At 51.2% G+C, this 27,403-nt stretch overlaps 1 protein-coding gene across 2 annotated transcripts in view; it reads right to left on the reverse strand.

Moving 5' to 3' along the window:
* VPS13D (vacuolar protein sorting 13 homolog D) overlaps positions 1–27,403 on the reverse strand; it is a 2,754,556-nt gene that overhangs the window by 1,217,427 nt on the left and 1,509,726 nt on the right. For both annotated transcript variants that reach the window (XM_086921894.1, XM_086921893.1), the window contains exon 43: positions 16,878–17,013. In XM_086921894.1, the coding sequence (XP_086778020.1) occupies positions 16,878–17,013 (136 nt within the window). The remainder of the gene's footprint in view (positions 1–16,877; positions 17,014–27,403) is intronic.

The following is a 27,403-nucleotide window of genomic DNA, read 5'->3' on the forward strand; positions in this document are numbered from 1 at the left end:
GGGTGCTCTAGTCACCCTGAACGGGAGGACTTTGAATTGGTAGTGTTGACCGTCCACCACAAACCTGAGATATTTCCTGTGAGCGGGGTGAATGGGAATATGAAAGTAGGCGTCCTTTAGATCTAGAGTGGAGAAAAAGTCGCCTTGTTGAAGCAGTGGGAGCACATGTTGGAGAGTGACCATGTGGAAGTGGTCTAACTGAATGTAGCGGTCCAGTATTGGCCTGAGAGAGCTACCCTTTTTTGGGATTAGAAAGTAGAGGGAGTTTACATCTCAAACAAGACGAGTTCAAAGCCTTAGCTAGAGCCAGGGCTCTAGGGAGAGAAACACAAAGCAGAATATATGTGGGATGGAAAACTCAGGATCGCTCTGACTAAACTCGCCCGACATTGGTGCGACGGAGGCATCAGCCTCCCGGATATCAAAGAATACTGTTGGGCGACTCAGCTAGCAGCCATAAACCAGGGGACCTATGGTCGTCTCGACGACACGGGAAACGTCATGGATAGATGGCTCTTGCCGGGAGGGAACTTCAGTAGAGCGCTCTACTCTGGACCTCATAAATACTCCTTAACAGGACCAACCAACCACTCGGTCCAAATATGGCATGTCGAAAACAAACATCTGGGCTGGGACCGCAGGCTCACACTGGCAACCCCTTTATGGAATTTCGAAAAAGTAGGGAACCTGTGGAGAACCAAGGGATTTGAAAAGTGGGATCTTATTGGGATCTCCCAGATCAAGGATCTTTGGCTCAAAGATGAGGTTATGCCATTTGGCTCCCTCCAACAACAATATAGTCTAGCAGACAATGAATGATTTAGATATCTCCAGATCTGTCATGCCCTCCAGACCCATCCCACTAGGGGGTCTTCCCTCCCAGAGGCCTCTCCCTTAGAGGATAGAATATTGGACGGCCAACTGCCCGAAAAGACCATCTCCCTGATTTATAAAAAAATGAATTAATAATAGTGAAGATCCACTCCAGTCCTTTAGATAAAACTGGATAAGAGATGGACTTGAGCTGGACGAGGAGGATAGGCGGGAGGCGGTTTCCTTCCCGAGGGAGGTGGCGATCCAGGCTAGACTGCATTTAGTACAGCTCAAAATTCTCCACAGAATCTACATAACGGGACCATGTCTGGTCCGTATGGGTAGAGCAGAAAGTGGGGAGTGTAGACGGCACCTTTATACATATCATATGGAAGTGTGACCAAATATAAACTTACTGACACGTTATACACAGCATCCTTAGTGAGGTGCTCACAACTGAATTGCGTCCGGAGGCGTGCAGGTGCCTCCTGAACGCATGGTAACTTACGGACCTCATTTCCTACACAAAAAGCTGGGCAACACTGGCGGTAATGATCGCAAAGAGAAATATCGCAAGACACTGGGGGGCCCTTCAACCATCCGGGGTAGAATCAGGGAAGGAAGATCTAGACTGGTGTATGTTCAGGGAAAAGTCAGTTTACATATCCAAAGGGTGCCTCGGGAAATGGAATAGGGTTTGGGGGCCTTGGAATTCCTCCCGAGGAGACATTTGTACCCCACTGGCACACATAAACCAAGATGATGACCTCCCACTCCACTAATTGTTCAAAACTGTGCACTATGATTTGAATCTATGTAATCTGCAAACTAAAATACTTGAAATGTACTGTCTCCTCAGCATGTTAAGTGGATGTTGTGTCGATGATACTTTAATAAAAATAATTATTTAAAAAAAAGAGAGTAGAGGGAGTAAAAGCCTGTGCCTTGATGAGGTAAGGGGACTAGTTCTATTGCATGTTTTTGTAATAGAGCAAGAACCTCTTGTTTGAGAAGAGTCAGATGTTCCAAGGAAATTAGACATTGTCTGGGAGGGATATTTGGGGGAGTAGAGGAGAGTACCAGGCAATAACCGTACTGGATAATTTGTCTTACCCACTTGTCTGTTGTGATAGAATTCCAGACATGTAGGACTGTGAGTGACGTACCCCGACAGGAGTGGGATGATCGGGGGAAGTGAAGGGAAGTCACTGCTTGGTGGTAGGGGAGTTGCGGGTATTGTTACCACAACCTCTTCCCTTACCATTGTTGCCTCTGTACCCTCCACGAAAATATCCCCTGGAGGAATTAGTTTGATTGGGGCTTTTATAAGAAGAAGACGGATGCTCTGAGCCAATAGTTTTGGAGCCAGCCCTGTAAAAGGAGAGACGAAATGAACCTCTAGGGAAAGGTAATTCCAAGGATCCCATGGAGTTGGAAGTGTCCGTATCCTTTTTCATCTTCTCTAAAGATGTATTGACTGTGGACCCAAAAAGAAGCTATTGGTCAAAAGGCTCGTTAAGAATAATGGACTGCACCTCCTGCTTGAATCGGAGCCAAGCGTGCCTGCGTAGTAAAACACTGGTATTATTAGCACAAGATTCCATATCAGCTGCATCAAGCGCACATTTGATAGATGCATTTGTTATTAATTTTCCCTCCTGTATAATATCATTGGCTTTGTCTTTATATTGGTCAGGAAGATGTTGCATAAGCTTTTCAAGCTCATCATAGTGAGCTCTGTCATATCTGTCCAACAAAGCTTGGGCATTGGCAATCCGCCAATGATTTGCAGCCTGTGACACAATACGTTTTCCAAATGCGTCTATGAGTTCGGATTCCTTATCAGGAGGGGTGTCGCCTGTGCTTTGTGAATTTTCCCTCTTGCATGCATTAGACACCACAAGAGAATCTAAAGGGACCTGACCTTTAATGTACACTGGGTCATTGGGAGCTGCCTTATATTTTTTGTCCACCCTGGTGTTAAGAATCCTGGCTCTGACGGGGTCCTTAAAAACCTCGGGTGCATGTTTTAGCATACCTTTAAACATTGGCAGGGTGTGCGTGGACTTTTGTGTGGGTCCAAATGTTTCCAATAAAAAGTCTTCCTCTAAGGGATCAGAGGGTAAATGTACCCCATGGTACTGAGCAGCTCTATTAATTAGTTGCGCAGACCAAATATTGTCATCTGGTGGTGATGGCCTAGAGGGATAGAGGTCCGGGTCATTGTGTGGGTCGGGACCTGAGTTGTAATCATCCCAAGGATCTGTGTTTTGTGGGATGGTATGTGCGTCATCATCCCTATATGGGTCTCCATACCCACCCTCATCAGTATAATCCTCTTCATCATCCTGTGCTTGAGGTGAAAATGTAGGTTGTGGGGAGTGTGCTGGAGAAATTAGCAGATTTGGATCAGCTGGAGAAGGAGAAAGAGGTGGAGAAGTATTAGTGCCTATCTCCTTCAGCTTCATGGGTATTTCAGAGACTTCTGAAGTCCAATTTTCTCTTTTTAGGAGGCATGGTGACAACTTTGCCAGTTTCAGGGTCAATGTAGAGTTTTTTGCTTTGGATCTGAAAAATCTGGTACAGGCGGTTGTGTGGGTACAATGTCCCTTTTCGGTGCCAAAGACTTAGGGTCAGAATGTCTATGAAGCTTTCTGTGGGGTCTTGGACTCCTTAGCTTTTGGTATAGTAGTTTCTGGCTCCGAGACCTTTTTCGGCTCTGAAGGTTGGTTTGGCTCCGAAGATTTTTTCGGGTCCAAAGATTATTTTGGCTCCGAATACTTGTCCTTTGTTTGTTTCGACGCGAGTGCTTCAGCGGGGAGATTGTTTTTGGTGCCGACGAAGAAGGGCGTGGCACCTCTTTGATTTTGGGCTTCAGGGTCTAAGGTGATTTTTCGGCACAGGAATGCGGTTTGCTCGATCCCAAGCCGGAAGGCTTTTCTTTTGGTTTCATAGCCGGGCCCGAGGGTGGGTCGGATTTTGGGCTTCTGTGTCGAAGGTGATTTTTCGGCACAGGAATGCAGTTTGCTCGATCCCAAGCCGGAAGGCTTTTCTTTTGGTTTCATAGCCGGGCCCGAGGGTGGGTCGCCTGAAATGTGTTGCCGGTGTCTACCTGAGCCCGAGGGCGATGTTGTTACCGGAGCCTTAGGTTTGGTTTTGGTTGGGAGAGGGGTCTCGGTACTCACAGACTGCTGAGCCGGGGTGACAGTCTCATCTTCGACATCGGAGTCATCATCTTCGGAGAAATAGATGTCTCCTTCATCAGCTTGTGGCTCCGGCAGGAGATTAGGATCTGCTCCGAAGCGGTCTGGAATTGAGCTGCTTCCGCGAGACATTTCGCGACGTTGAGGCCAATGGTCACAGATGGTTTTCTTCGACCTGAAAGATGCACAGGGTGCCAGTTCTTGTCTTCGTTCTCCGGAGAGAGGCAGAGGTTACAAACCTCGTGTAAGTCAGTGTGTGGGAAGTTAGCACCACACCCGGGGCATTTTTTGAAAGGAGTCCTTTCCATTGACTGCTGGTGTGGTCGGCGCGGATAGGCCCAACGCCCCGCGTCGAAAATCGAAGTCGAGGATTTTATATTTCCTGAAGATACGTGTAGAAAAGGAAACGCAATCAAGACAATACCGTTGAGTGGTGAGGCATTGCGCGTCAAAGGGGGTTCGAAAAGGACACCGACCCGAGGGCAGCAAATCACATCCGAACCCGATGGCGGAAAAAAACTATCTGAAGATGGAGTCGATGCCCATGTGCACTGTCACCCTAAGGAGTAGTCACCTATTTCGTGATTACAAAGACTTCTTCCAAGACAAAAACAAAGTGTAAACATCCGAGCCCAACACCAGATGGCGATCTATGCACAAGTATATGATCTATAGCTCATATGCCTCGAACATACTATTTTAAGTCGGCAATCTCCATGAACAATTGTGCTTGGGCTTGATATAGGTGCTCATGAAAAACATAAGGATCAAGTTATGCTACAATAGGGGCATTAATTAGGGTGCAGGAGGAAGTACATATCTGAGCCCTTATAAGAAATGCAGCTCAACCTGTGACTCGAATAAACGGATGGTCAGGCAAACATAGGATACTTAAAAGGGCTGACAAATCACCATTATGATTGCCAAAGCAATGCCTTTCTGGGCCAGTGACAAAATAAACATTCGATTATCAGTCAGCGTGGCCTGAAGAGGATCAACCTGACAGCCTCTCCACCAGGCCACAAACTCCCCCATACAACCAGAATAAATGGATTTGGAAGACTGATTCTGAGCTGCAAATATAACATCCACTACTTCTGTAGTCAGGTTAAGCCTACTCAGTTGGTTACAGTCCATCTCTGTATCAGGAGGTGTAGAATGTGTAGATTGGGATGACTTGGGATATGAGACTACAGAACTTCTTCAGAACTCAGGTCAGAAGTGGGAAGGTATACAGAAGACCGGAGTACCGCTGCAAGCAGAATGCTTCTCCCAAGGAGCCCTGATGCACCCCACATTGGGTGAAAACTCCTTAGAAGACATCCGTATGTAGATGGCATTCATGTTCCACGAAATGGTATCTGGCAATTGTCCGTCCGGACACCAAGAAAGCCTGCTAGATGGTTGGCAGTCAAGAGAAACCCCCTGAAGGTCATGCTGGAGTCTCAATGGCACAGCGCCTGGGACTCCCCATCCCGTTTGTTGCAGTACAAAATGGTGGCTGTATTGTTCATTAGGACATGGACCGGCTTCCCCTTTATAGATGGGGGAAAAGCAGCCAGTCTGATGCCTGGAAAATATGCAAAAGGTGAGGAATCTGCAGTTAGAAGTACTTATCAGAATCCTGTTGCTTGCACAATGTAGATGCTGGAGTCACTGATTCATTCATATTAAAACGGTTCGTACTGATGCATAGGGAATGTATCTCAACCTGTAGAGGATCCTTTACCTTAAGTTGTTGGTGCCAATCAATAGCCTGCTTTCTGCTGTGTCCTCTTTCGACAGTGAGAAGGAGCATGATTCACTGGGGTGGATCTACCTACAGTTTCACTGTTGTCAGGTCTGGTATGAAGAGTTGGAAAGCACAGGATAGCTTTGGAGAAGATTCCCCTCCATCTGTTCAATGTTGGATTAAGGACACCAGCGAATCAGTTGTGTGTATTGGCGATACAGCTACGAAATGTTGCCAGGTGACATGCTCTGATTCCATCAACAGAAAGTGTAATACTTGACGAATACGATTTGGTCTACACAATCATGCTCCATTCCTAAAGTTCTGGAAGCCACAGAGGTCTACAGAAGGCAGCACACACATAGATGGGATAGAGGAGGATGGCTGGAGAATGGGCTACTACATGTATCACTAGTGTTTCCAGAACTTCAGAATTCAAACTTATACAACTACATTTTACTGCACCAGACATACTTATTCCCAGCGAGGTTAAAAGGGTACAAGTTGAAGGGAGATTTCTGCACTGCTTTGATGAATCCCTTAACTTTCTTCCTTTGGTACAGGGATGTCGGGTGCTAGCAAATGATTGTGAGAAAGCGGGTGACAAATATCCAGCAGATGACAGGGTGTAGATAGACTGCTACACCAAATTATGCATGCAAGGATTGTTTGACTGACACAACTCAAAGAGATAAGAGGTATGACAGATCTAGCTTTATTAAAGGCAAGGCATGGGGGGGATCCTTTGATGGAGATCTTCACAGGTCCTCTGTTAAGTACTTGGAGCAATTTGCTGAAATTGCATTCTTAATATCAGTCTACTCCAGAAGCACAAGTTACTACTTGTGTAAGGATATATCTGAAATAGACATTAGTTAGTGATAGATTCCTTACGTTAGAATAAACCCAGGCGTCAGACTGGACCCGGAAAGTTTTGCTTAGCAGTACCCCTGCGCGTCAGTAGGTGGCGTCCTGCGGCTCTGCGTCCGTCACTGGCGTTGTCAGCACCGACATGACATCACGGAGGGTGCTTAGGCGCCCCCTATGCACGCTGACGTCAGTTCTGTACAGGACTTTCCGCGCCAGAAACGCAGAGCCATGCAAGATACTGACCATTGGTGCATAAAACTATGGCCCCGAAAGGGATGACCTTAACCCTAGTAATCAGTTCGCAGAACGGGGATGATGGGAGGGGCGGTAAGGAATCTATCACTAACTAATGTCTCTTACAGATATATATCATTACACAAGTAGTAACTTGTGCATCTGAAAGAGACACGTTAGTGATAGATTCCTTACCTTAGAATAGATACCCCAGCAATACCAACCCCGGTGGAGGGTCTGCAAACACAATTACACCAGGAAGTCACGGAGAACAGAACGCCCAAAGAAGCCGTCTCTCCGGACTGGACTGTCAAGGCAGTAATGCTTTGTAAACGTGTACTGCGAGGCCCACGTCCCAAAGCAGTAGTGGCTGCTGTTGCCCTGGTCGAATGGGCACACAGTCCCACCGGAGGCTCCTTCTTGGCCAAGGAGTAACATGCTTTGATACACAGAACGACCCAAAAGGAGATGGTCCGTTTGTGCAGGGCCTGACCTTTTTTGGCACACCACTGATCATCCACCCGGAACTGCTGTGTACGCTGCAGACAGAATGCGAGCACATGTTTTGGGTCCAGACGGTGGATCCTCTCCTCGTCCCTAGAAGGATGCGGAGGCGGAAAGAAGGTAGGCAAAGTGATGGTCTGCCCGATGTGGAAGGGCGTGACAACCTTTGGCAGGAAAGAAGGACGGGTCCTTAGAACCACCGTGTCCGGATGAATTGAAAGGAAAGGAGGTTTGGAAGAAAGAGCCTGAAACTCCCTCTTTTGGCAGAGGTAATAGCCACCAGGAAAGTCGTCTTTAAAGTGAGAAGACGTAAGGCACAGTTATGAAGGGGCTCAAAGGGAGCACACATCAAATAAGTCAAGACAAGATTCAAGTCCCACTGAGGCCTTATGAAAGGGCACGGGAGGAAACGTGTGTGTAATGCCTTTGAGGAAACGGTTAACAACCGGGGACTTAAAAAGAGAAGGCTGAGCAGGATGCCGTAGAAAAGCAGATATGCCAGAAAGATAACCTTTGATACTGTCCAGAGCAAAGCCCTGCTAGGCCAAAGAGAGAAGGAACAGAAGGACCTCAGAAAGAGGGGCAGAAAGGGGATCCACAGCCTTTGCTGTGCACCATGCCACAAATGTGTTCCACATGCAGGCTTATGCCGTTTTAGGGGTGGGGGGTGCCTGGCTGACAAGATAACGTTACAGACTTCGGGAGGAAGGTCGAAAGCTGTTAACTGTTGCCACTCAGTCTCCACACATGGAGGTGGAGACTGGACAGGTTTGGGTGAAGGACCGTCCCCTGCTGCTGTGACAGTAGATCCTCCCGAAGAGGCAGACGGATCGGGGGATCGATTCTCATACTGAGTAGCTCAGGATACCATACTCTTCGAGCCAAGTCCGCAGCAACAACAATGACTTGAGCCCGGTCGCATCTGTTCTTTATTTAGCACTCTGGGCAGAGGTGGCACAGGCGGAAAGGCGTACAACAGACCGCAGCTCCACTCGAAACGAAAAGCGTTTCCGAGCGAATGCCGCCTTGGAAATTCCATCACGCAGAACTATGACATTTCGCGTTCTCTTTGGTGGTGAATAGATCTAATCAGGGCTCTCCCCACTGCAGAAAGAGACCTTGCACCACGTCCGACATCAGACGCCATTCGTGATCCATCATGAAACCGACGGCTGAGTACATCTGCCCTGGCGTTCAGAGAACCTGCCAGGTGTTGAACCACCAAGGTAATGCCTTGATGTTCCAGCCATGTCCAGAGGCGCAGAGCGTGCTGACAGAGGGTCCAGGACACCACCCCGCCCTGCTTGTTGCAATACCACACGGCAGTAGTGTTGTCCGTGAACACCTGCACTACACTTCCCCGGACAGAGGGAAGGAATGCCTTCAGCGCAAGTTGGATCGCCCCCAGCTCCAGAAGGTTGACATTGAGTTGGTACTCCGCCGGAGACCAGAGGCCTCTGATCTCCGCCTCTCCCAAGAGTCCCCCCCATCCCAGGAGGGACGTTTCCGTCACCACTGTGTGCTCCGGTTGGGGAAGGGAGAGGGATCTGCCACTGACCCAATCGCAATTTGTGAGCCACCACTATAATTGTCGTGCAGTGCCCTTTGAGATCTGAACGTGGTCGAACAGGTTGTCCTCATGTTGCGCCCACTGGAACTTCAGGTCCCACTGCAGAGCCCGCATATGCCATCTGGCATGTGTCACCAGAAGGATGCAGGAGGCCATCAAGCCCAGAAGCTGGAGGGTCATCCTGACCGAAACCCAGGATAGAGGCTGAAAGATCACAATCATAGCCTGAATATCCCAGACTTGTTGCAAGGGCGGATAAACCCGAAACAATGCCGAAAACAGAACCGCTCCGATGGAGGGGAGCTTCTGAGAGGGGTTCAGGTGCGACTTCGGCACGTTGATGGAAAACCCCAGCAAGTGCAGGAGGTGGGCCGCAGTCTGGAGGTGGTTGACGACTGCCTGGGGCGAGCATGCCTTCAACAACCAGTCGTGGAGGTACAGGAAGACTGACACCCCGGACCTGCACAGATGAGCTGCCACCACCGCCATCACGTTCGTGAACACCCGAGGGGCACTGGTAAGGCCAAAAGGGAGCACGGCAAACTGAAAATGCTCCCGGCCTACCGTGAACCGCAGGTAGCGCCGGTGGGCCGGCAGGACGGGGATGTGGAAATAAACGTCCTGCAAGTCAAACGCCACCATCTAGGGTCAATAGCAGTCAGGACCTGAGCCAGAGTTAGTATTTTGAACTTCTCTTTCCGGAGGAAGCGATTGACGAGATGGGGCGCAGGCCCACCTTGTCCTTCTTGGGGAGCAGAAAGTAGTGGGAATGACAAACATTCCCTACTTCCTGACCTGGACGTTCCACTCTATGGCCCCCTTGGCCAGGAGGGCCGTGACTTCCTGCTGGAGAAGACCCGAATGATCCCCTGGCATGCGGTTGTACCGAGGTGGCATGGCTGGAGGGGATGACTGAAAGGAAAGTGAGTAACCCTGGCGGATTATCTGCAGCACCCACTTGTCTGATGTAATTTTGCACCAGTGGGGGAGGTGGGGGCGAATCCTGCCACCCACTGGCGTGGGGTGCTCCCCGAAGCTCAGATTAGGAAGGTTTGGAGGCGGAAGCAGGGGGGTGAAGATGGACGGACCCGCACGCTGGTTCCCCAACCCGCCCCTGCGGAAACCACGGCCGCGCTGAGGCTGGTTCTGTACAGGCTTGGTAGATGGGCGTGCCTGGGCGCCTCTCCCTTTGCCACGAAAGGAACGAAAACCAGGAGTGGCCGGGTTCTTAGCCGAAAGACCCAAGGACTTGGCCGTAGCCCGTGAGTCCTTAAAGCGCATCAGGGCACTGTCAGCCTTGTCGCCAAACAGGCGGTGCCATCAAAGGGCATTTCCATGAGGGAGTTCTGAACATCGGGCGAGAACCTAGTCGAACGCAACCATGCCGTAGAAATCGCCCTGCCCAATGAGTCAGCGGTGTCCAACCCACACCGAATGGCGAACTTGGCAGCATCCTTACCCTCAGCGATCGCCTGAGAAAGGACAGCCTGCACCTCCTCAGGACACTGAGGCAACACCTGAGCAACAGCATCCCACACCGCACGGGAGTAGCAGCCCAACAAGCAGGCAGTGCTCACCGACCGCAGCCACAAGCTGGCCGAAGAGAACAACAGCTTCCCAAACTGGTCTAGTGTTTTAGAGTCCTTATCTGGCAGGCCGTGGGAAAGGAACTCTGTGACGTCGAGGCCTGAATGACCAGGCTCTCAGGCGTAGGGTGAGTGGTCAAGAAGGCAGGGCCATTGGGCGCCGGTCGGTGGCGTCTGGCGATGTTTTTATCCACCGGGCCCCCGTGGCTGGCCTCGACCAAGTGCCCAAGAGGACCTCCGTAAGGGCGTCATTAAAAGGAAGTAAAGGCTCTGAAGTAGAAGACGTCATCTGGAGCACCTCGATGAGGAGGTTGGTCTTGAGGACCACTATGGGGAGGTCAAGGTTGGGGGCAACCGCAGCCCTGCGGAGTACCATTGTGTAGGAGGCACCTTCCTCCATCGTAGGCGGGGGAGAGGCGAACGCCGGATCAGAGGAGACATCGAGGTCACCCGCATCCTCCAAGTCGTCCACCCAATCTTGCTCGGAGTCACATTGCCGGGTAAGAGGGTCCTCTGACCCATACCAGTCCTCATCCGCCTGCGGTGCAGAGGGGGCCGGTCGCGGGGGCAGGGCTGGAGAAGGAACGAACGGCGTCGGGAATGGTGCAGACAACGGCACCAGTCAGGGCCGGACTGGTGCCACCTGCCAACACGGATCCCAGGCCAGAACAAAATGGTCCTGGACCCGGGGCAAGGGAGGGAGTAACGGCTCCCAGTGCAGCGCCAAGGGTGGAGCCGAGAGCGGCGCTGGGGCCGGAGCCGGCAATGTTGCGCCTCGTGTCGCCGGGCCAGGAGCCAACGCTGTAGGATCTTGTGGCACTGGGGCCGGCGCCGGTGGCGGGGCTGCCAGGCCAACAGGATCTGGACACGGGACCGCGGGGGCCCGAAGGTGCGCCGGCGGGAGCCCTAGGCCTAAAAAGGCAGTCCATGGCACGAAGAAACTCTTGCACCTATTCAGGAGTCGCCGACGGCCCCTGGTATGGCGGGTAGGCCGCATGACTCCCAGGCTCCAGAGGAGCCGCCCCTCGTCCGCCTCCAAGGAGCGACGGGGGGGACATCAGAGAGCAAACACGCTTCTTCAACTTCTTTTTCTGGCGTCGCTTAGCGGAATCCGAAGGCGAAGACTTGGAGCCCGACGAGCGACGGCTCCGGTCCCGTGAGCGGTCCCGGGGATGGCCCCTAGACCCGGAGCAGCGGCGTGACGAATGCTGGACCTCCAGCAAATTCCTACGCCGCTCCCGCAAGGCCATGGCTTGACAGTCCCGGCAGTCCTGGGAGTCGTGGTCGGTCTCCAGGCAGTAATGGCAAACATCGTGGGGGTCCGCCACCGACATATTACGGCGACAGGCCCCACAAGACTTAAAGCCGGGCATCCTTACCTGCACCAGGGAAAAAAAGGGGAGAGACAAGAGTCTTAAAATAGTAGTTAAAAAGTGACTTAGGTATGTGCTCAATCCGGATCTTCGCGTACTGGTGCTGAAAAAGAAAGAACTGACGTCAGCGTGCATGGGTGGCGCCTAAGTACCCTCCGTGACGGCATCTCGGCGCTGACGAGGCCAGTGACGGATGCAGAGCCGCAGGACGCCACATACTGACGCGCAGGGGTACTGCTAAGCAAAACTTTCTGGATCCAGTCTGACGCCTGAGGATATTCTAAGGTAAGGAATCTATCACTAACGTGTCTCTTTCAGATCTGGGAAACATGATTCTCTTGAGGACAGGGTATCCACACTATCCAATTTTAATACATACTCAGATGATAAGTCCCCTCGAAATGGGAACAGGAACTGGGGTTGGGAGACTGGATATGAATGGATTAAAAATAAAGTTCTAACAATGCATCACTAATCGCTTTGTGCAGCAAACCCTTTGTGCAGTGCAAGGTTCCACAAGTTGGCACCAGAGTGAGGGGCTCAGAAAGGATGAAACATTGATGAGATGTAACTGGAGAGTGTAGAAATCTGGTTCTTTTTTTATGTATAGATTGCTGAGCCCCTGGTCTTGTTAAGTACATCAGCTTTTATTTTCTCACTGCCAACACCGGTGAGCAACTGAAGGAGGAGGAGACTGACATGGCCAGTCTTGAAAAAGACCAGATGGTAATATGTCCGATGGCATTGCCATAATGACATTTATTGATTACTTGTTTCAAAACCAATAACGTTTAAGGAAATGTGACTGGGCTTTTATTCTTGCTTTCTTCCTGGTTTTGTCAACATTACCTATTTGATTATGGCTGCATAGGATAGCCAGAGAAAAACATGTACTTTTGTGAGCATTGTTTCTTGGTACATAAGATCACAGGTTGTTGCCCACAAATATTTGCTATAAACAGCCTTTCACTATACAAGTCTAACCTCCACAGCCCTGCTGTATGTCACACTTCATGCATTTTGGCAATTTCCCCACATCACTACAAGGGATTGTTATGCCATCTTGGGTGGGTGTAGGGAAACGCTGGATTCTCCCGCGCTCTAGCAGTCAGGAGGACTGGCTAGAGCTCTACTTAAACCGGTCATAATGGCGCGCAGCGTGTGCGAGCAGCGTGTTCGCCGCAGCCACGCCGGAGTCACGCCAGATTCCAGCCCGTCTGCGCCCGTCCGCGCTGAGGACGGGCTGGATGGCTGGACTACAGGTCAGTATAAGGTAGGCCATCACTCATTGAAATACACTTTACAGGATGTACTACGGCTCAAGCCTCCACTAGCACCCTGCTTCCATAGGAGCACTCCTGAAGACTTCCTACTACCCTTGGGATGTGGTTGCTTTCAGGTAGACTCGGGGGGTCCCAACCTACCCTCCCCCCCCTCTCCCCTGGAGCCCTGTTCTCCGCTGGGACTCAGTGCGTCGAGTGAAAATTGTCTTCTTATTAACGCTCGCTCACTCATTAAAAATAATATGGTTTTTAAGGAAAGGAAACCCTCTTGGGACTTTATTACTGAAACATGGGCTAAAGACTCCTCAGGTCCAGATCTTGTTGAAGCGGTCCCTGAGGGCTACTGCTTAGCACGGCAGGACAGAATGGGCCGAGTTGGTGGTGGGCTGGCTATCCTGTATAAAGACAGGTTTCAATGCCACACCATACCTGTTTCTGACCCCAAGGATGTGTTCCAAGTGCTATAGTTTTCCCTGTCCGACTCTTCTAATCCCGCGTTCAATGGGATTTTGGTTTATCGTCTCCCCGGTCCCAGAGCAGATTTTGGGCTGAAACTGTTTCAGGTTTTGGAACCTTATTTTGGCCGCCAAAATCTCACTATTCTAGGTGATTTTAATTTTCACTTAGAGCTGCTGGAGGCCCATGACACTATCTCCCTGCTGGAAGTTATGTCAGCCTGTGGACTCACCCAATTGGTGAAAGGATCCACCCACCGAGCGGGGCACACACTCGATGGGATTTTTTCTAATGATCAGAGGCTGACAGTAACCGATCCCTTCCATCTGTCATGGTCGGATCATTTGGGCGTTCCCTTTAATCTGACCTATCCGATCCAGGACACCATTAGAAGGGTCCCGAGTACAATGGAAGTACGTAGGAATTTTAAAAACATCAGGGAAAACTCTTTCTATACGTGGACATCTAGTTTGTCCACTACTCAGGAGATGGATGTTCCTTCAGCGGTTTCACAATATGAAAAGACCATCTCGGAGGCCCTGGATGAACTGGCTCCTGCTAGGTCCTGTCATTCAGCCAGGAAAAGACCCTCAGCTCCCTGGTTCTCAGAACAACTAAGGCTCCTTAGACAAGAAGTAAGGAGACAGGAGCGCCTATGGCATTCTAGCTGGGACCAAAAGGATAGGGAAGCCCACAAGATCCTGTTAAAAAGATACAAGTTGGAAGTGATTAGGACCAAACAAGAATACTTTACGGCCCTCACAGCCTCACTTTCATCTCCTAGAGAGCTCTTCAGGATTGTCGATTCTCTTACTTCTCTCCAGATCCCTGACCCTGTTGTTGCATCTCAGGAGCTCTGCAACAGGATAGCCTCCTTCTTTCAGTCCAAAATATCGGACATTTACATTGCCTTGGAGTCGCAAAGATCCTCTACCGCTGAGCCTCCGGTGCCCGCTGCTTCGGACTCTAACTCTGCAGAATTACCTCGGCTCGGAGGTCTGGAATCCTTTCCTCCTCTCTCTTGCCAGGATCTAGAGATCCTTCTTAACAAAACTAAATCTGGTTCTCCGCTAGATGTCTGCCCTCTAAAGATCCTCAAGCAGTGTAGAGAATCCCTCCTTCCCCCTATGGTTGACATCATGAATAGGGCAATGAAGGAGGCCATTTTTCCCCAGCAGTGGAAAAATGCTGTGGTAAAACCACTGCTCAAGAAACCCTCTCTTGACCCTGGGGTATTAAAAAACTTTAGCCCCATCTCACTGCTCCCGGCTCCCGCGAAGATGTTAGAAGCCCATTTAAATAAACATCTTGCTGCCTTCGTGGAGAGTTTGGGTTGTTTGGATCTATCCCAGCATGGATTCAGGAGGGAACATAGCACCGAGTCTGCCCTCACCATAGTGCTTGATAACATCCGCACGCGTGTCGATGGGGGACAGACCTCCCTCCTGATCCTTTTAGACCTCACGGCTGCCTTCGATACCCTTTCTCCCTCGGTATTAACATCTCGACTGAGGGAGATTGGGGTTCGGGGGGCGGCCCTGGGGCTCCTTTCCTCTTTTCTTTATCATAGAGAGCAAAGGGTGATGCTGGGTCAGTTTCTATCTCCATCCCTGTCTGTGCAATGTGGGGTCCCTAAGGGTCGGCGCCTAGTCCCACCCTTTTTAACATCTATGTTAACCCCCTTGCCAGACTTATTAGATCTTTTGGGATGGAGGTAGTCTCCTATGCGGATGACACCCAGATCCTCGTCTCTCTCTGCCAGTCAGTTACGTCGACTGCTGCCAACTTTAGATCTTGCATGGAGGCAGTCGGCCAATGGATGATTCACAATTCATTGAAACTGAACGGGGAGAAGACTGAGGTGATGGTGTTTGGAGGAAAGGAAGGGATCTGGTCAGCTGAGTGGTGGCCGGACTCACTGGGTGCCTGTCCTGATCCTACCTCCTCAGCCAAAAACCTTGGGGTTATGATCGATCCTATCCTTAGTATGTGCCAACAGGTCAACAGGACTGTATCGACCTGTTGGGGTATCATCCACATACTAAGGAAAATCAGGCACTATCTCTCTTTGCAGGCAAGAAAGCAACTTGCTGTTGCCCTCCTGGGCTCTCGTCTGGACTATTGCAATGCGCTGTATGCTGGACTGAATAAAAGTCAGCTACAGCGCTTGCAGGTGGTCCAGAACGCAGCAGCCAGATTTGTCCTGGATCTACCCCGACGTGCCTCTGCCACCTCTGCCCGGAAGCAGCTTCATTGGCTTCCTGTTGTGGACCGTATCCTTTTTAAGACCATGTGCATGGTCTACAAGGCTTTAGCTAAAAATAGCCCTACTGGCATTGGATCTATTTTGTCCCATTACAATCCTGGCAGGAACCTTCGCTCCTCAAACAGACTTCTTCTCTCTGTTCCGCGTATCCGGAAAACCAGATGGGGGGGTAAAGCTTTTTCCAATCTGGCCCCTAAGTGGTGGAATGCTCTCCCTCTTGAATTAAGGTCTCTCCCCACTTTACAATCTTTTAGATCTGCCCTAAAGACCCACCTCTTTGTACGCGCGTACCTGTAGTGGTGCTCTGCATTTTTGATCTTTTTTGATAGGCGCCTTGACACCTTCGGGTTTAGTTTGCGCGATACAAATTGCATAATAAGTATGCAAAGTGTGACACTTGGCGTGACAACAAGCTGAATAGATATTAAACAGAAGGTGCTGTGCTGTGTGATCCTTGTGCCACACAGAGTTGAGCTGGCTGTAGTGACAATGACACATGGCTGTAAATTGCAATTATAATCAAGGTCAACCATTTGATGGGTTACATCATGATTGACAACTGATGATGTGGCTCAGCTAAATGAGGCTGTACCTTTAATGGAGTGATCAGTGTTGCCTTGAAGACTGTGCATGGCTCTCCCCTGGCACGATCATTTGTCAATATACCGGATCCCCTCATGGATATCACCGCTCATCTATCAGCACACACATGACTTAGGATTTTCTCAGTTCTGCGAAGGAAAAACTGCTGTGGAGCGACATGGAGTGGCTTGTAACTATCCCAAGCACAAACTCGTGGTAAGTAGCAGGAGAGGCTTTGTATATTATGAAGACTTGATGTGCTTCTTGGTGTGAGTGTGGGAGAACTTAGAAAAACTATAGAAATTAAAGAATAATATCAGTTGACATGGGTAAGACATTTTGGTAGAACTTGATAAGAAATGATCCTTTGACATTAAGAAAAAATAAGTTATGGGCAAGACTCACGGTAGACGATGATGTGTTCTTGTCGGGTGCTGCATATCGGAAAAAAATCCCAACTTTGTCCACTGACACAGGGTTGACTGGCTCCCAGCCATTCACTCGTACTTGAAGTTGATGGATTCTCAAATCATGAGTATGTCTGGCAGATAATAATGTGACAAGTTATTTGTTAACATTATCTTGATCATGTGATGCAAAAGATTATGCAGTACTAACATGAAATATAGACTATAAATTAAGCATGCACACAAACTAAGATTTGGCAAGAGACGTCAGGCCATCCAACTTAGAAAATTGAACCAAGGTCCAATCGCATCTGCTGCTTTGAAGAGAGGTGTATTTTGACCGAGTTAGAATGAAGACTGCTCTTCTTAATCTGTGCAATAGTATTCTTAGGGGACACAGAAGTCTGCTGCACAACCAGAGTTGTCATCAATCAACCAAAAGAGAGCTCTGTGACTTATGGACTCCAATGTCACTTTTCTGGGACACTTGAAGTCAGTTAAATGCATGTTCCAATCTTTCAGAAGAAAGGCAATTGCAGCAGTCAATTTTTTATTAAAGTGCTGCACTTAAAATAATAGTTTTAACTTTCATTGAAAACAGCGTCAAAACTTTCATCAGTTTCAGCCACTGAAAATGCACTTCTTCAATGTTACCAAGTGTATAATTTTCAAGAAACCTTCTATAGACAAAAATTAAATGAGTCATGACTAAGATTTCCAAATAGATTTGTATATCATGTATATCATCTATTTAAGAATCTACACCAAAAAATAAATAAATAAAACATTCCTCTCCAAACCTAACTTAAATCTTACAACTTATACCACGATTCCTCACAGCATGGATGTCGGCAACACACTACAAGCCAGCATCCCAAACATTCACATAACTTCAATAGAGACTGCTGCACACGCAATTGATACCAAGGGCTTACAAAATATGACATCACCCTGACCCTGAAGGAACGTGAATGGATACTCATGGAAGTCACACATCACCATCAAGGCCTCCATCAAGGCTTAAAAGGGAGCAGGAGCCAAGTCTGCATTTTACCTGCTTGATATATTTCAGGAGGTCAGTGGAACATATAGCCATTAACAATGTCATGATGTCTATCTGGAGATTAGCTGCTCTACAAACATAATTGTAAGAGATGTATTTGGTGACTACGACCTCTACAAACATAATTGACATAACCTTGCTAGACTGGATATTAAAAATTATGATTACAAAAGCTAAATCCAGGTAAAAAGCCTTCTCAGGGTATGTATCATGGATATGGAACAACATCCCACCCAGATGAAATCTGGTCCTTTTTTTCTCCATTATAGAAACCAGCTGAAAATTCATCTCCTGAAGGAGCACCTCATCAACTGTGATTTAAAACCATTAAACTCGGACTGGCACTCAGCCAATTAGAAGAGAACACCATCCCTTCTGCATACTCTTTTGAATACCCAGCCTCCCCATCCTGTACCTCTGTTAAGTGTATGGTTGTTTGACAGCAAGATTTGTGCTGTAGAAGTCCTAAATAATACATACCTACATCAATAAAGAACAAGCTGCTCGCTTCTGTATCACATTTTCTGGTAGAGACTCCAACTAACTGCAGAGTCCTTAAATCTAGAGTACTCCCTCAGGCATCAGAATGGATAAAGAAAATCTTAAGTGCACCAGTAGGTGCCATTGTGGGGCTCTGCATCACCATTTTTCCACTCCAGAAGTTACATGTGGAGTCGTATACAGGCATAATCCAAGCACAATGAAGTCAGTTGCTCTCAGGGATGTCCATGTATCAGACGTTGAGCCTAATCGCAGACTGGCTTGGACAAGTGAGAAATCTCTAAAGTGGGAATATTTTAGGTAGGAATGAGCCAGTTCACAAAAGGGGAAGGAAAGGTTTGTGAGGAACTTAGGTTAGATAGAGATGAAGAAATGATTTACCCAGCGGTTAATTTATCCAAAAAATAAGTTCTCATCAGGAGGCAGCTTGCACCAACCCATTTCTCCTGTTAGCTCCACCTAAAACAGAACCAATTACTAACCATGAAAATGGGGAGTGGATGTGGCGCAGTGGCCAGATTTGTGACTTCAGAGCTAGAGAACCAGTATTGAGTCTTGGCGTCGGCTCAACATCCTGTAATTCTGGGCAAATCACTTAATCTCCCAGTGCTTACCATAAATTAATGTGAAAGTGTCCTTAACTGGTGCTCATGAAAAGCACCAGTGTTGATGATTAAGCACCAGTGTTGAGGATTAAGTGCCAGTGCTGAGCACCGGAAACCACCGGCTTAAATTTAGCACTGGCATAACCAAGGTAAGAAACTTGTTCTTCGGATAGAGACTTCTAACAGCAGATTCCTCAACTTTTGAATACAAACCAAAGCAGTACCAACCAGGAAGAGGGTCTGTCAAGTTGCACATCTCGACAGACCTGGCTGTCAAAACAATAGTGCTTTTGGAACGTATGGTGTGATGACCACGTAGCAGCCTGGCAAATGTATAGAACAGGCAATCCACATGCCATTGCGTTGGTGGCAGCATTAGCTCTGGTGGAATGAGCAAGCAATCCCTCTGGAGGCAGTTTTTTAGCCAATGCATAGCTAATATTAATGTGGAGAGTAATCAAACAAGAGATGGTCTTCTTCTGCAGTGCCGGCCCTTCTTCACTCGAGCGAATCCAATAAAGATCCAATCATTCATACAGTGTTAACTGGTATGATCGATGTAAACAATTAGGGCTCTTTTCAGATCCAACCGATGGAGACTATCTTCCTCCTTAAAAGGCTACGGTGAAGTGAAGAATGTTGGGAGGGTGATGTTTTGCACGACATGAAAAGGAGTCACTGCTTTCAGAACAAGCATTTACAATGCAATGGTCTCGGCATTGGTAAAGTTAGAGCTATTGGCATTGCTCATGACATTTTTATTTATGTTTTTGTTTTTTAAAACTTCTAAATAAATGGCATTGTCATTTACAATGCCAATAGCTTAATCTCTCACAAATGCTAGACCTATTGCATTTGCACCCACACAAAGCCACCAACACAGAGACACACACACACAGAGCCACCCACACACACAGAGCCACCCACACACACAGAGCCACTCACACACACAGAGCCACTCACACACAGAGCCATCCACAGAGCCACCCACACACACAGAGCCGCCGTCACACACACAGAGCCGCCCTCACAGAGTCATTCACATAGAGCCACCCACACACACAGAGCCACCCTCACACAGACCCACCTACACACACACAGAGCCATCCTCACACAGACCCACGTACAAAAAAATCTACCCACACAAAGCCCAACACACAAACAGAGCCCAACACACACACACACACAGACAGAGCCACACAGACACAGAGAGCCACAGACACAGACAGAGCCACGCACACACACACACAGACAGACAGAGCCACACACACACACACACACCCAGACAGAGCCACACACACACACAGATCGAGCCACACACACAGACAGACACACAGATCCCCACACACACAGACTGCAGCAGTGAAGGGATGGTGCAGTGGGGCTGAGGAGAGATTGCAGCAGTGAAGGGACGGGCCAGTGGGGCTGAGGATAGAGTGCAGCAGTGAAGGGACGGGACAGGGAGAGGCTGAGGAGAGAGTGAAACAGTGAAGGGACTGTGCAGGGAGGGACTGAGGATAGAGTGCAGCAGTGACGGGACGGGCCAGTGGGGCTGAGGAGTGAATGCAGCAGTGAAGGGACGGGACAGGGAGAGGCTGAGGAGAGAGTGAAACAGTGAAGGGATGGTGCAGTGAGAGGCTGAGTAGAGGGTGCAGTGAGAGGCTGAGGAGAGAGTGCAGCAGTGAAGAGACGGTGCAGCATTTGCAATTCTGGTTACCATCACAATAAAGGAGTCACCCAGCTCAGCGGTATTAGAGGAAGAGGGTGAAGCAGCCCCTCCGTCAGCCTAAGGAACGCCCAGAGGCTCCTGGCAGATTCGGATTCCGACGCGCGCCTTGGGATTGGGCCGCGCGACATGAGCTGTCTACGGTAGAAGCTCACGCGCACGACCGAATCCAAAGGCGCGCGTCGGAATCCATAGAGTTCTGGAGTGCTCTTTTAGTTTTAACCCAGCACAATGTCTACCAGCTAAATCAGTCTGTAACCAAAGGTAAAAATAGCAGCTTCCTGAATGACGTGATTACCGCTCCCAGGGCTCAGAGATGCTCTTCAGTGCCACCAGGCATTTAATCTTGAGGAGAACCCCCCTGCCATCAGTTTTGGAGTGTTCCATTTGATCTCCCATCCTGGAAATGCACCTACTTATGCCTTTCATAAGAGTGTGTTTGCATTTGTTTCCAATGTGTGGAAACGTCCTGAAAACCATTCCTAAATCTACACAAACACATGGATTTAGGGAGTTTCTCCAAGTTTTGCAGGTGAACCCACCTTTAAGCTTCCACAGGCTCCCTTCTCCTATAGCCCTAGATAAACGAGTTAGAAAATGAATCGAAATTGCAAATTTTCCTTATTGCTAAATCTCCAATCTAATAATGAAAGTCTATGATTCTTAAACAGCTTCAAAATGAGGAGACAAAAAAGCTTGTGTCCCATCCTATCCTAATGCACAAGTTACTACTTGTGCAACGATATATCTGTAAGAGACATTAGTTAGTGATAGATTCCTTACCTTAGAATATCCCCAGGCGTCAGACTGGATCCGGAAATTTTTGCGTAGCAATACCCTTGCGCGTCGGTGGGCGTCGTCTGCGGCTCCGCGTCCGTCGTCGGCGTCGTGGGCGCCGTGATGACGTCGTCGGAGTACTTAGACGCCGCCTCCGCGTGCTGACGTCAGTTCTTAGCCACAGCTTTTCCGCGCCAGAAGCGCAGAGCCATAACAAAAAACCGACACTGGTGCCAAGAAACTAGGGCCCTGAAAGGGGATGACCTTAACCCTAGATATCGGTCCGCAGAACGGGGAGGATGGGTGGGTCGGTAAGGAATCTATCACTAACTAATGTCTCTTACAGATATATCGTTACACAAGTAGTAACTTGTGCATCTGAAAGAGACACGTTAGTGATAGATTCCTTACCTTAGAATAGATACCCCAGCAATACCATCCCCGTGGTGGCGGGTCTGCGAACCAATATTTACACCAGAAAGTCCTGGAGAACCGAGCGGCCAAAGAAACCGTCTCTCCGGACTTGACTATCCAGGCAGTAGTGCCTAGCAAACGTGTGCAACGAGGCCCACGTAGCCGCCTGGCAAATGTCCTGCAAGGGCACACCTCGGCCCAAGGCAGTTGTAGTGGCCGTGGCTCGAGTGGAATGAGCCCGCAGCCCAACAGGTGGTTCCTTCTTAGCCAAGGAGTAACACGCCTGGATGCACATGATAATCCATCGTGAGATGGTCCTCTTGTGCACCGCTTTCCCTTTCTTAGCGCCCGCGTACCCAACAAAGAGTTGATCATCCACCCGGAACTGGCATGTGCGATCCAGATAGAACGAGAGCGCACGTTTTGGGTCCAGACGGTGGAGCCTCTCCTCCTCTCTCGAGGGGTGAGGAGGCGGAAAGAAGGTGGGCAATGTGATGGACTGCCCAATGTGGAAGGCCGTGACCACCTTTGGCAAGAAAGAGGGCCTAGTCCTCAAAACAACCTTGTCCGGATGGACTGACAGGAAGGGAGGCTTACAAGAGAGGGCCTGGAGCTCACTCACTCTCCTGGCAGAGGTGATGGCTACCAGGAAGGCAGTCTTCAAAGAAAGAAGGCGAAGCGGACAGTTATGAAGTGGCTCAAAGGGAGCGCACATCAGAAAGGTGAGAACCAGGTTCAAGTCCCACTGAGGCATCACGAAAGGAACAGGAGGAAAGGTATGAGTGATGCCTTTCAGGAATCTGTTAACAATAGGGGACTTGAACAAAGAAGGTTGGTCAGGCAGCCTCAGAAAGGCTGAAAGAGCCGAAAGATAGCCCTTGAGAGTGCCCAGAGCAGAGCCCTGCTGGGCAAGAGAAAGAAGGAAGAGAAGAACCTCGGAGAGAGGGGCATTGAGGGGATCCACAGCCTTTGCTGTGCACCATGCCACAAATCTGTTCCACCTGCAGGCGTATACCGTCTTTGTGGAGGGACGCCTGGCTGCCAGAATGATGTTGCAAACTTCAGGAGGCAAGTCAAATGGCCTCAACTGTCGCCGCTCAATCTCCAAGCATGGAGGTGGAGACTGGACAGGTTCGGGTGGAGGACCGTCCCCTGCTGCTGCGACAGAAGGTCCTCCTGAAGAGGCAGACGAATCGGGGGATCGACTGACATGCTGAGTAGCTCGGGATACCAGTACCTTCGAGCCCAGTCCGGAGCCACAAGGATGACGTGTGCCCGGTCGCGCTTGATCTTCTTCAGCACTCTGGGCAGAAGTGGTATAGGCGTACAACAGACCGCAGCTCCACTCGCAACGAAAAGCGTCTCCGAGCGAGTGCCGCCTTGGAAATTCCAACGCGCAGAACTGATGACATTGCGCGTTCTCTTCAGTGGCGAATAGATCTAACCAAAGCTCTCCCCATTGCTGAAAGAGGCCTTGCGCCACGTCCGAGTTCAGACGCCATTCGTGATCCATCGAGCACCGACGGCTGAGTTTGTCCGCCCTGGCGTTCAGAGAACCGGCCAGGTGTTGAACCACCAGAGTCACACCCTGATGTTCCAGCCATTGCCAGAGACGCAGAGCCTCCTGGCAAAGGGTCCACGACCCTACTCCGCCCTGTTTGTTGCAGTACCACATGGCGGTAGTGTTGTCGGTGAACACTTGCACTGCGCTCCCTCGGACAGACGGGAGGAATGCTTTCAGTGCCAGACGAATCGCCAGCAGCTCCAACGGGTTGATATGGAGCCGGGACTCCGCCGGAGACCAGAGTCCTCTGATCTCTGCCTCTCCCAAGTGGCCTCCCCAGCCCTGGAGGGACGCGTCCGTCACAACTACGTGCTCCGGTTGGGGAAGGGAGAGGGATCTGCCGTTGACCCAATCGCGGTCCGTGAGCCACCACTGCAGCTGTCTCGCAGTGCCCTCCGAGATCAGGACATGGCCGGACAGGTCGCCCCGGTGCTGGGCCCACTGAAACTTCAGGTCCCACTGCAGAGCCCGCATCCGCCACCGTGCGTGATGCACCAGAAGGATGCAGGAGGCCATCAGCCCCAGAAGCCGCAGCGTCAACCTGACCGAAACCCGGGATAACGGCCGAAAGACCGGAATCAGAGCCTGTATATCCCGGACCCGCTGTTCGGGCGGGTAAACCCGAAACTGTGCCGAGTCGAGAACCGCTCCGATGAAAAGGAGCTTCTGAGAGGGACACAGGTGTGACTTCGGCACATTGATGGAAAATCCCAGCAGGTGCAGGAGATCCGCCGTTGTCTGGAGGTGGCTGACGACTGCCTGGGGCGATCCCGCCTTCAACAACCAGTCGTCTAGGTAGGGGAAGACTGACACCCCTAACCTGCGCAGGTGAGCTGCGACCACCGCCATCACTTTCGTGAACACCCGTGGGGCGCTGGTAAGGCCGAAGGGGAGCACGGTAAACTGAAAGTGCTTGTGGCCTACCGTGAACCGCAGGTAACGCCGGTGGGCCGGCAGGACGGGGATGTGGAAATATGCGTCCTGCAAGTCCAACGCTACCATCCAGTCTCCTGGGTCTAGGGCAGCCAAGACCTGAGCCAAGGTCAGCATTTTGAACTTCTCCTTCCGGAGGAAGCCGTTGACGTTCCTCAGATCCAAAATAGGGCGTAGGCCCCCTTTGCCCTTCTTGGGTACCAGGAAGTAGTGGGAGTAGCAACCACGACCTACTTCTGGCCCAGGAACGCGCTCGATGGCCCCCTTGGCCAAGAGGGCCGAAACTTCCTCCTGCAGGAGCCGCAAATGATCCCCCGATACGCGGTGGTGTTGCGGTGGCATGGCTTGAGGGGTCGTCTCGAAGGGGAGGGAGTAGCACCTTCGGACGATCTGCAGCACCCACCTGTCCGAAGTGACTGTGCGCCAGTGAGAGTGGTGATGGCGAACCCTGCCCCCCACTGGCATCACATGGGCCGAAAAGCACGGACTAGGAGGGTTTAGAGGCGGATGCTGCGGGGGCAGGTGTGGACTGGCTCCGCTTGCCTCCCCGACCGCCTCCACGGCGGTTTCCACGGCCGCCGCCGCGCTGGACGACAGTTTACGGCGAGTGGCTGGCGGCACACGTGGGGACGCCCCTTCCTTGGCCACGAAAGGAGCGAAAGGCACCCACTTGCTGGCGCGGGGCCGAGAGGCCCAAGGACTTGGCCGTAGGCCTGGAGTCCTTAAACCGCTCAAGCGCGTGGTCTGCCTTGTCGCCAAAGAGGCGACGGCCATCGAACGGCATGTCCATGAGGGTATTCTGGACATCAGCCGAGAAGTTGGCGGATCTGAGCCAGGCGTGGCGTCGAATCGCCACCGTCGTAGCCATCGCTCTGCCCAGCGAGTCAGTTGTATCCAGTCCGCACCTGATCGAATACTTCGCTGCGTCCCGGCCCTCCACTAGGGCTTGGCCGAGTTTGGCCCGTACCTCCAACGGACACTCTGGAAGCAATTCCGCCACCGTTTCCCATATAGAATGGGTGTAACGGCCCAAGAGGCATGCGGTGTTGGAAGACCGCAGTCCTAAGCTAAGGGACGAGAATACCTTTTTGCCAAAGGCCTCGTACCTCTTGGATTCCCGTTCAGGGGGAGCTGACGGGAAGGCGGTCTGGGAGTTAGAGGCCTGGATAACCAGACTCTCGGGGGTGGGGTGGGTGGACAGGAAACATGGGTCGCCCGGAGCCGGGCGGTGGCGTCTGGCCACGTTCCTAGCTACAGGCGAACCTGTAGCGGGCCTGGACCAAGTGCCCAAAAGAACGTCCGACAAGGCCTCATTAAACGGCAGCATAGGCTCCATGGAGCATGACTGCGGCTTAAGGACCTCAGTGAGGAGGTTAGTCCTCACGGCCGCGACGGGGAGCTCAAGGCCCAATGCCTTAGCAGCCCTCATCAACACCACACTATATGTCTCGCCCTCCTCCGAAGCCACGGAAGGAGGAGAGACGAATCCAGTGTCTGGAGAGGTGTACAGGCCACTGGCCTCCCCAAGGTCTCCTGTCCAGTCCATGTTAGACTGACATTCCCTTGTCAGAGGGTCCTCAGACCCCTCCCAATCCTCCTCTTCCCCCATCTCCTGAGACTCAGGGTCGGTAGTGAATGAGGATGGTTCATAGGGATGGAAATCCCCGAACGGCGTCGAGATCGGCGCCGACAGGCGCCGTCCCGACGCCGGAACCCATAGAGAGGAGGTATTGGGGACGGCGTCGGCCGGGGGCCGACGCCGGAGGGGACACCACACGGACCGACCCCGGGGGGGTCGTAAGGTCCACCGGGGACGTTCCAGCGCCCGACGAGGGCCGAACGGCACCCTGCGGCGTTGGGCCCAAAGGCACCGACGACGCCGGGACCGCTGAACCCTGCGGCGCCGAGCCCGAGGGCAGCGGCGGCGTCGGGATCGTGGGGCCCTGCGGCGCCGGCGCCGAAGACACTGGCGGCGTCGAGGCCGAAGCACCCGACGGCGTCGGGGTCGCAGCCCCCAACCCACTAGGGCCCCCAGACGGGTTCGCTGGGCCCGAAGGCGCCGCGGAACCCGTCGGAGAAGAAAGGGACCTCATGGCCATGAGGAAGCGCTCTATCTCCTCCGGCGTCGCGTTCAGCCCAGGGACCGGGGGGTATGGAGCCGAACGCAGCGCCCGCGACTCCTGAGGAGCCGCGTGGGCGGTGTCACCCGAACCCCCGGCCGCATCGCGCGAGCGTCGGGGAGAGTCGGAAGAGCGATGATGTCTCTTCGACTTCTTATGCTTCTTACCTGACGACTTGGACCCGGAGGAGTGGCGCCGACTCCCGGAGCTGTGACGGCTCCGCCCCCGCGACCTGTCCCTCGACCTCCCGTGGGACCGGGACCTCACACGGCGCGGGGCCGACTGGCGGATCTCGAGTCGCCTGCGGGACCGCTCCCGCCTGGCCTTCCTCGAGAGGGCCCGACAGTCGGGGCAGGCCTCGTCGTCATGGTCGACGCCCAAACACGTCAGGCACAGTCGGTGCGGATCCGTAACCGACATGAGGCGTTCGCAGTCGCCGCAGTGCTTGAAGCCGGGCATCCCTAACGGCACCGTCGGAGTCGTGAAGACTTCAAAATAGATCAAAAGATCCAAAAAGTTAGTCAAAAAATGACTAGGGAACTGCTTTTTCCAGATCTGCGCTGGCTGGTGCGGAAAAAAGAAGAACTGACGTCAGCACGCGGAGGCGGCGTCTAAGTACTCCGACGACGTCATCACAGCGCCCACGACGCCGACGACGGACGCGGAGCCGCAGACGACGCCTGCCGACGCGCAAGGGTACTGCTATGCAAAAATTTCCGGATCCAGTCTGACGCCTGGGGATATTCTAAGGTAAGGAATCTATCACTAACGTGTCTCTTTCAGATTTGATAGTTAGGAGTCTTCTTAAGCACAAATCTGAA

The sequence above is a fragment of the Lissotriton vulgaris genome, chromosome 5 (genome assembly GCF_964263255.1).
Source record: "Lissotriton vulgaris chromosome 5, aLisVul1.2, whole genome shotgun sequence".
Classification (NCBI taxonomy): Eukaryota; Metazoa; Chordata; class Amphibia; order Caudata; family Salamandridae; genus Lissotriton; species Lissotriton vulgaris.